The 9,381-nt window shown below is 57.5% G+C and overlaps 1 protein-coding gene across 1 annotated transcript in view; it reads left to right on the top strand.

The window, feature by feature from the left end:
• Positions 1-321: 321 nt before the first annotated feature.
• INPP5A (inositol polyphosphate-5-phosphatase A) overlaps positions 322-9,381 on the top strand; it is a 232,645-nt gene continuing 223,585 nt past the window's right edge. Inside the window, exon 1 of the mRNA XM_058436448.1 lies at positions 322-719. Within this exon, the coding sequence (XP_058292431.1) occupies positions 645-719 (75 nt within the window). The 5' untranslated portion in view covers positions 322-644. The remainder of the gene's footprint in view (positions 720-9,381) is intronic.

Here is a 9,381-nt window from a genome sequence, read left to right as displayed (position 1 = left end):
GAGCACCCCGCGTAGGCCCCGCCCCGACAGGAGGCCCCGCCCCAGGACTGGCCCCGCCTCCATGAGGGCCCCAAGTCCCGCACAGGCCACGCCCCCTTCAGACCCCGCCCCCTCTGTTCAGACCTAGGCCCAGCTCAGGCCCCGCCCCTAAAGTCTCCGCCCCCAGGAAGGCCCCGCCCCTGACCCGGCCCCACCCCGCGCGGGCCCCGCCCCAGGCCCGGCTCCACCCCGCACAGGCCCCACCCTGGGTCAGGCTCCGCCCCTCGCAGGCCCCACCCCGAGTCAGGCTCCGCCCCGCGCAAGCCCCGCCCCGGGCTCGGCTCCGCGGGGCGGGACTTGCCCTCAGCCTGAGTCGGCGGCGGCTGCGGGAACTTTCCCAGCGGATCTAATGGCTGCGCGCGGGCCGCTGTGAGGCGCGGCGGCGAGCGACGGGCGCGGGGCCGCGGAGCAGCGAGAGAGCGAGCGAGCGCGAGGCCGGAGCCCCGGCCAGGCCCGGCCGACCCGCCGAGCCCGCGATGCGCCCCGGGGCCGCCCCCCGGCGCAGCTGACGCCCCGCCGCCCCGCGAAGACCCCGGCCGGCCGGTCCCGGAGGAAGCGGCCGCCGCCGCCGCCGCCCAGCCCAGCGCCCGCGCCGCCCGGGCACCATGGCGGGGAAGGCGGCCGCCCCGGGCACCGCGGTGCTGCTGGTCACGGCCAACGTGGGCTCGCTCTTCGACGACGTAAGTGCCCCGCGCTGGCGGCAGGCCCCTAGCCCGGGACCCCCGACCCTGACCCCGGGGCCCCGAACTCCAAGCCCTGGACCCTGGACCTTGAACCTCCAGACCCAGAGGCCCCAGACTCTGATCCCTGTACCCGGGACCCCAGACTCCTGTCCTGATTCCCAAGTCTGGGAGCCCAGACCCCTGTCTTGATTCCCAAGCCCGAGACCTGAAGACCTGGGCCCTGAATCCCCGAACCCCATCCTCCAGATTCCAGCAGCTGACCCTTGACCCTGGGACCCTGCCTCTGAACTGTCTCCAAATCCTGACCTCGAAACTCCAGTATTAAAACCCTGTCAGAACCCCTGTTAACAGTCCCTGCAACCCAAACCCCAGAAACCGGGTCTGTGCGCACCAAACCTAGCCCCAGCCCTGATTTCCGAATCCTCAGAACCCTGGCCCTGGAATGCCCATCCCCAACCCTGGCCCTGAACCCCAGATCCGTGGTCACTGGAACCACAAATCCTGACTGCAGAACCCAGGTTACAGAACCTGCTCTCAAACGTCTGTCTCTGGTCCCTGAGCCCTGGACCCCAAACCCTGAAACATAACCACAAATCCTAACCCAGGAACTTCTGACACTGGGCTGTGACCCCAACCTCCTGTCCCTGTTCCCCAATCACTGAATTCTAGCCCTAGAATCCCAGCCTTCATACTGTGGTCCTTTGCCCCTAAAGCCAATCTAGCCTGACTCTGAACCCTGAATTTCAACCTCAGGCCCCAGCTTATGGCGCTGAACCTCTGTCCTTGATCCCTGAACCTGGAACCCTGGTTCCAGAATCAGGCCCCAAACCCAATTCTGGACCCTGCTCCTAACTCTGGTTGCTGGATCCCATCCTTGGTCCTTTCCTCCGACAAGCGCCTGCCCCTGCATCCTGAATCCTGGTCTTAAAGCCTGGGCCTTGAGCCTGCAGAATTCCCAAAGCCTAACCCTTGACTCCCACCCCTGGCCCCTGTCCGCTGAGCCTAGGCCCTCCACTCTGGCTGTCAGCCCCAGCTCCTGTATGCCTGGGTGCCGGCCTCACTGTCTGTCTGTCCCTGCGGAGCCAGAGGGTAGGGTGCCCTCATTTAACCCTGCCAGTTAGTATCTCTTTAGTTCTTAAATAAGGGAAGTCTGTTGAAAGCACTGTAGGACTTTATATTTCTTGTTTATTGAAGAAAAAGATGCTGAGAAGCTCTTCAGGGCCAGAAAGGGGATGCTGACTGCCTATGGCCTTTACCTTCTAGGGCCCCTCCCACCCAAGCCTCAGTCCCACCCTGGATCCCAGGGCGCCCCCATCTCTGGAGAGACCAGGGAGCTGAGGCCCAGGGCGCACTGGGAGCTCCCCAGAGGCAGGCCGGGCTGACCTAGTTTGGCGTTTCAGCCACGGTGCCACCCTGCTGTTGGTACTCGTGCTGCCAACCCAAATAAAGCAGAGTGCGGCTCCAAGTGGCCCAGATGGAGGCGGTGGAGCCATGGACGCTCCCTCCCTCCCTCCCTAGGTGAACAGTGGGGCGCTGCACCAGCTTTATGAGGGATGTGTGCCACTGATGCACGCGTGGTTTCCATTTCAGGAGAAGGTCTTGTGTCTTTGCTGGCAGCAAGCATGGGTGAAGTGTTTGATGAAGCTCAGTTCATGCACAGGCTAGGTTTGGTTTTTATTAACAAAAGGCGCTGTTTTTCTGTTTTCTTATTTTAACTTCCAGGTGCCCATGTATACTGACCTGCTGGGGAGGAACTGCTTTCCCTCACACTTTATTATGGACAACTTCATCTAGGTTTATGTTTGATCATTTTATACAAAAGTGCCTGGCATGGGTGTGTGTCTGTATATTTGGTGTTCTATTCTAGGCTTTCCAGTAACATGTCACTATAGCATGGTTTTGTTCAGATGATTCAGATCCGTTAGCTGTGGCTTCAAAGCCTCAGAAATGTCAGGAGCATTAAGCATGGTGGGGCATTTTAGTCTCAAAGGGAAACGAGTTTTACTGTGCAGACATTCTTTCCAGTAATCTTTGATTCTGAGTTCTAGCATTTTTGTTGTGTTTCAATTGTATACACGTATTTATCTCTGTTGATATTAAACTGGGTAACTTAATTCACTTTTGTTTAGCAACCTATTCTCTCTGAATTTTCATTTTTCTTAAAGACTATGTGGAATTTTGCATTATGTTTATGTTTAGAAGGAACATTTGTTTTGGTCAACGGTACATAGGTTGATTCTGAAAGGTGCATTGTGATTTCAGGGCTGAGTGGAAACGTATCTGTCCGTGTCCGAAGATTTCTTAATGTGTGCAGCTCAGTCCCCGGGGGCCAGACCCAGCCTCCTTCAGTGGAAACCAGCCAGGCACTCACATTCCCAGGCCCCCTTCCTTGGTTGAGGTTTGGGGTGTGGTACTTGTGGGCCAGAAGCCTGGCCAGTGGAAGGAAATTAATGAGTGAAGGAAGTTTTGGTTCCTTGGTTTGTCCTGGATTTCAGGGGACCTGCTTTGAGATTCTGTTTGCCTTTGTGCAGCCCGTGCCGTGCTGACGAATGCACCCTGCAGGCAGTGCTCAGGCTGTGAAGGAATCTTTCTTGCCCAGTCTCATCGTGTTGGAAGCCAAGCTCGTCTGTGACCAGTGCTGGAGCCGGTCACAGTTCCGAGGAGGAAGGTGTTTGAATCTGAAGCAGATATCCCGGACTGTGACGGACTCTGTTTTCCTTTTGTGCACAAGTAATAGGTGGTTTGCTTTTGCTTTTGCAGTTTTGAAAGTCTCCCCTCATAAGGCCCCTCCTCCTCCCCCTCTTGTTTTTGTTTTAGACAGGGTCTCGTTCTGTCGTCGAGGCTAGAGTGCTGTAGTGGTGCAATCCCAACTCACTGCAGCCTCGCCCTCCCTGACTCAGGTGAACCTCAGTGTCCTGAGTAGCTGGGACCACAGGCGCGCGCCACCATGCCTGGCTAATTTTTGTAGAGACCAGGTTTCGCCGTGTTGTCCAGGCTGGTCTCGAACTCCTGGGCCCAAGCAATCCGCCTGCCTCAGTTTCCCAAAGTGCTGGGATTACAGGTGTGAGCCACCGTCCCTGGTCCAGAGGTAACCCCTCTCAAAACGTTGTGTGCATAAACTTCAGCTGTGGTTTGTAGCATCCTGGGATCCACACGGAATCTTGCTCGGCAGCCCCCGTTTGCTCATCACTACTCCATCTTTGTGACCCCAGAGTGGCCGTGCTGCGGGCTGCGGGGCTGTCCCCACTGGGGTTGCGTCTGACCCTGTGCAGACAGTGTTGCCATAAATGCCTTAACAGTGTACCGGTCCTCAAGCCCTTATCCCTCACGTTCCTAGAAATTAAGGAGGACCCGGAAGAGTTCTTGTTTATGTTGGTTATAACTACCAATATTTCTCATATTGGGAGCTGAGACTGCACGAGAATACGTAGCTCACTGCAGTAGCTGGCAGAACGATGATGTCATCCCACGTCACAGGCACCCCCTCAGGTGTTGGCCGTTCTCCCCTAGGAGACAATGAGAACGGAAAGAGGAGTCATTTTGTGGTATTAGGGAAATAGTTTTGACCTAGTCAACCTGCGAGAAGGCCTCCTCAGCCCAGTCCTCCCTCCCCAAACTGTCATGGGCACCCCTGTCTCTGGCCAGGTGGCTGGGGTGCCTGGGACTTAACCAGGCTTATACGGACTGCCAGACTGCCCTCGGTGAGCCCTGCAGCTGGTCTTTAATTCCTGGATTGGACTCCTGCTGTCACTACTGGTTTGGTTTGCTTGGAAAGAGGTGACCAGGGGTCCATATTTAATTGTTTTGCTTTGATGTGGCTGGTTTTTTGACAAGTGAGGTTTCTGGCTTTTGGTTCCTTCCATTTTTATGAGAAGGGAATTGAGGAGGTGAATTCTTGCCAGCTGTGGCCTCATAACTGCGTCCCACCCTTGCACGGTCAGGCTGCTGTTTGGTCCTGAGAACACAGCCCGCTGGCGGGTATCTGCCTGGCGGCCCTTCCTGCTGCTTGTTCACAGCTAAGTCAGTTCTGAGCCAGTTTGCCTTTTTGCTTAGTCAGCTCCCAGGCAGCCCTGTCCCTCTGCCCAGACCCGGGGTTGCAGAACGGCTGTGAGAGTGGGCTCTGCAAGTGCTCACTGGCAGGGACCTGAGCCTTGCAGTCAGCAGGTGCTGATGAGCCCTGGAAGAGCGTGGAGGTGGCGGAGCTGCTGTGGGTATGGAGTCAGTGATGGTCAGCGGTGCAGGCTGGCGTCCCTCTTTGGTAGCATCAGCATTGCCCTCTTTGCCACGTGGTTCCTGGCAACACCAAAGGTACTGCCCTCTCTCCCACCTTGGAAACTCTGAACTCCATGTTTCCTCCAGCCACTGCGGGGCATCCTGACTCTCTACCGTGGCAGCCCTCGAGTGGGGTGGGGGGTCTCCCCGCCGTGCCCTTCTCCAGGCCTCTGCCCCAGCACTCCTGCACAGCAGGGCCCAGGGCTGGGTGCGGGTTGTGCCCAGCTGGCAGTGACAGGCCCGAACTTTTGCTTCCTCTGTGGATCCTCCTTTTTCTTCAGGGATGTTTCACTTGGTAATGGCTGTGCTGGGACAGAATTCACACACCATGCCCCTCACCCATTTCTTTTTCCTTTTCTTTTTTGTTTTCAGACAGGGTCTCATTCTGTCGCCCAGGCTGGAGTGCGGTGGCTCACTGGAGCCTTGAACTCCTGGGCTGAAGTGATCTGAAGCCATCCTCCCGCCTCAGCCTTCCAAGTAGCTGGGACCACAGGTGCACGCTACCACACCCAGCTGATTTTTTTATTTTTATTTTTTGTAGAGATGGGGTCTTGCTGTGTTGCCCAGACTGGGCCCAAACTCCTGGGCTCAAGCAATGCTCTCACCTCTGCCTCCGGGAGTGTTGGAATCACAGGTGTGGGCCCTCACACCCAGCCCTTTCACCCATATGAGGTGTACAATTCACTGCTTTTCAGTATATTCACAGGGTGTGCGACTGTCACCACAGGCAATTTTAGAACATTTTTATCACCTCAAAAAGAAGCTGCATTAGCACCCAAGCCCCATGTCCCCCAGCCTCCCCACACCCTGCAGTCAGTTTTCCTCTCTGTGGATTTGCCTGTCCTGGGCATTTCACATACATGGAATCAGACACTGTCTGCCCTTTGACCTGACTGCTTTCACTGAGCGTATGTTAAAAGTGTCCACGTTGCAGCGTGCATCAGTCCTTCGTTTCTTTCTTTCTTTCTTTTTTCTCTTAAATTATAGAGACAGGGTCTTGCTCTGTCACCTAGACTGGAATACAATGGTGCGATCACAGCTCGCTGTAGCCTTGACCTCCTGGCTTCAAGTGATCCCCCTGCCTTAGCCTCCTGAATAACGGGGACTACAGGCATGCACCACTATGCCCAGCTAATTCTTTTTACTTTTTGAGGAGATGAGGTCTCACTATGCTGTCTAGGCTAGTCTCAAAGTCCTGGCCTCAAGTGATCCCCTGGCCTTGGCCTCTCAAAGTGCTGGGCTTACAGGCATGAGCCACAGTGCCAAGTCTCTTTATTCCTGTTTATGGCTGAATAATATTCCATTGTGTGGATACACCAAGTTTTGTTTCTGTGTTCATCAGCTGGTGGATGTTTGGGCTCTTCCCACCTTCCGGTTCTGGTGAACAGTGGATGTTTGGGCTGTTCCCACCTTCTGGTTCTGGTGAACAGTGGATGTTTGGGCTGTTCCCACCTTCTGGTTCTGGTGAACAGTGCTGCTGTGTGCATCTTTGCAGACGTCCCTAGGCGGACATGCGTTCTCAGTGCTGTTGGGTGTGTATAGTCTTGGCATTGCTGGGTGACTTGGTGAGTTTGTATTTAACCCTTGAGGGCCTGTCAGGCAGTCCACGGTGGCTGCCCCATGTCACATCCCTACCAGCGGGGTCCCGGGGTTCTGGTTTCTGCACCTCTCGGTGTTGGCGCCCCTGGGCTCAGGCTGGCCACCCTTCTCCCTTCCTGGGACCTCATCTAGACGCACAGCTGTAAGTGCCATCTCTGTGTGGGTGCCCACTCCCAGGGAGAAGCGCACAGGATGCCAGCCTGCAGTAGGTAGGGCCCTGTTCTGCCGCTCTGGCCAGAGCAGAGTGCCAGCTCTCAAGGAGGTTGGGGCGTCCTCATTTCGGAGGCAGCTGTCTTCCTCCCTGTGTGCCGGGCACAGAGGATGGGGGCGGCCTGTGGTCTGCAGGTGCCCTCCCTGCCCCTGTGCGGCAGTGGGCGTGGCTGGAGGTGTCTCAGCAGTCTTGTTTTTGCATTGCTGTCTCTGACCCAAGATCTCAGTGCACTTTCCCTGGGAGAATTATGACCTGTTTGCCAGGGCTCGTAAGGGGCAGGGTCGTCTGTCTGCTGGGCAGGGAGGGTTAAGTATGACTGTGGTCCCAGCCCTGGCTGCAGGGTACAGGAGCTGCTTCTGCCACCTCAGGAAACCACGTCTACATCTTGAACACCTCCTCACCTTAGACAGCGTCATTTCGGGTCTGTCCTTGATTTTTAGACTTTTGGAATAAACCTGGCAGTTCTCCGTTTCCCAGCTCTGCATGCCCCTCTCCCTCCGGCCCTGGCATTTGGGATGCAGCAGGCTGTGCTCTTTGGATTGTTACCGATTCAGCCTTTGAGAACGGCCGGCCGTGTTCTCTCTGCTCACAAACTGTCATCCCCCGTTTACTTCCTGTTTTTTATCAGTCTCTAGAGTTGACGAGGAGAGAGTTTAGATCACCCGGGTTGGGGGTGGGGGTGGGACTTCTTTGGTTTGAAATATTAACGATTCCTCATGTTTTGAAGTAAGCACCCAGATGGACCTGTCGGGCAGTGTTGCGAGAATGTCTGCACGTAGGCGTGGTCGTGTCCATCCCCGTCGCCCGCACTGCTCTGAGAAGCCCCGCTCTGGCCAGCGCCACTGAGGAGTGTCTGTCCGTGTGGAGATGTGGGGCAGGTGGAACAGGGCAGAGGGCCCCGCGCAGCTCTGGGATGGCTGTGCTCGGTGGGGGCCTGATTTTGGGGGAAGAGGCTGGTACTGGGGTGTTTCCGCGGACTTGTTGGGTCTGATTCAGAAGTTACAGAAATCCAGACCCGGGCCTGCCCCACCGTGAAGCATCAAATTTAGAGCCCTTCTGTCCAGGGGCTGGAGGGGCATTCGGAAGGCTTTGACCAGATCGGGGCGGCTGAGGGGGCTGGCTGGGGCAGGAGACGGCAGGTCTCTCTGATCTGTGGGGCTCACAGAGGGACAGCCTCCAGGAAGGTGGCCTCCATCCGGGAATGGGGTCCAGGCAGAGGAGGGTGGGCATCTCTCCACATGCCACTCTGGGATGTTGGGATAAGTGGCCGAGGCGTCTGGGAACGTCCTGGAGCCTGCAGCCCTCGGCCGTGTCACACCATGTGCTCATGTGACTGAGGATGCTTCCGAGGATGTGGAAGCCACCAGTCGTCCTGGGTGGGTTGGGGCTGGACACCACTTCTGGGGCGGGTCTGGGGTGATGGCACTCCCAGCCTGCAGAGGTCTTGGCATTGGCGCAGAAGTGGTTTCCCAGCGGCGTGCCCTGAGTGTCGGGAAGGCCCTCTGCTGCCACTCCAGGCTCAGAAGATGCCGCTTCTGGTTTTTCCCTGTCGTGAGTGAGAACTGCCCCACCTCCAGGAGCATGGCCTCCGGATCAGCCTGTTACTTGAACCCTGACCCCCGGTGGGTCTTGGTGACCTTAAGCCGGTTGCTTGTCTTCTTGATCCTTCTCTCCGACAGGAGCGTGAGACTCCTCTTTAGGAGGTTGCTGGGGACCAGCTGGTTGCCGTGTCGGGGGGCCGTGCTCCCCCTTCTCTGTCTTGGAAGGTGGGTGAGGGCTTAGTAGGGCTGGCTGGGCCGCTGGGGTGGCTTTCCCCGGCCCCTTCCCTGCCTCCTTCCCACTCTGAATTGTCCCAGGCGTCTCTGCGTGGGGTCTCCTGGCTCTGCAGATCTGTGTAGCCTGCACTGAACTGCCCCTCTTCCTGGGTGCACTGCAGACCCCCGGCCCCCTGGGCTCTGGCCTGTCCCCTTGTCCCCACGTGACCGCCCAACCACGGTTGTCCCTGGCCCTTCCCTCTCGTTGCTGCCTGGGCCTGCCTTTGGTCCTGCAGGCACCAGGACTGCACTCTGGCAGGGGCAGACTCTGTTTCCTGCTCAGCAGAGCCCAGGCCTGGCGGTGGTTAGCAGGCTGTGTCATCTGCCGCAGACAGCCTTCCTTTCTGCATCCTCCCCTTTCGGGGTCCTGCATGACTGGTCCTCATTCCAGGAACCAGAGGAGATTGAAGAACCTGAGACTTGGCTTTGGCTCAAGTCCCGTGGAGAGGAAATCCCGCCTTCAGTGCCAGGTGCGAGGCCACAGTCCAGGTTCACGTGGATGCGGGGCGGGCACCACCTGTCCTCGCGTGTGCAGCCTTGGGCTGCGTTTCACCTGTCAGCCTGTCTGTGCCAGGGAGTAGGAATCCCACCTTGCATGGTGGCTCAGGGTGGTCAGGGAGGGCGTGGCTGTCACATGGTTTCTGGACTGTCAGCCTTTGGGCCGAGTGAGGCGTTACTGCCATCAGGTGTCCCTGGAGGGGCTCTCTCCATCCTCTTCCTGGCGTCAGGAGCTCTCGGCGGTCTCTGGGTAACAGCCTGGCCT

This window comes from Hylobates moloch, unplaced genomic scaffold (assembly GCF_009828535.3).
Source record: "Hylobates moloch isolate HMO894 unplaced genomic scaffold, HMol_V3 SCAFFOLD_3, whole genome shotgun sequence".
Taxonomy (NCBI): Eukaryota; Metazoa; Chordata; class Mammalia; order Primates; family Hylobatidae; genus Hylobates; species Hylobates moloch.
This window is presented reverse-complemented; position numbering and strand designations above follow the sequence as displayed.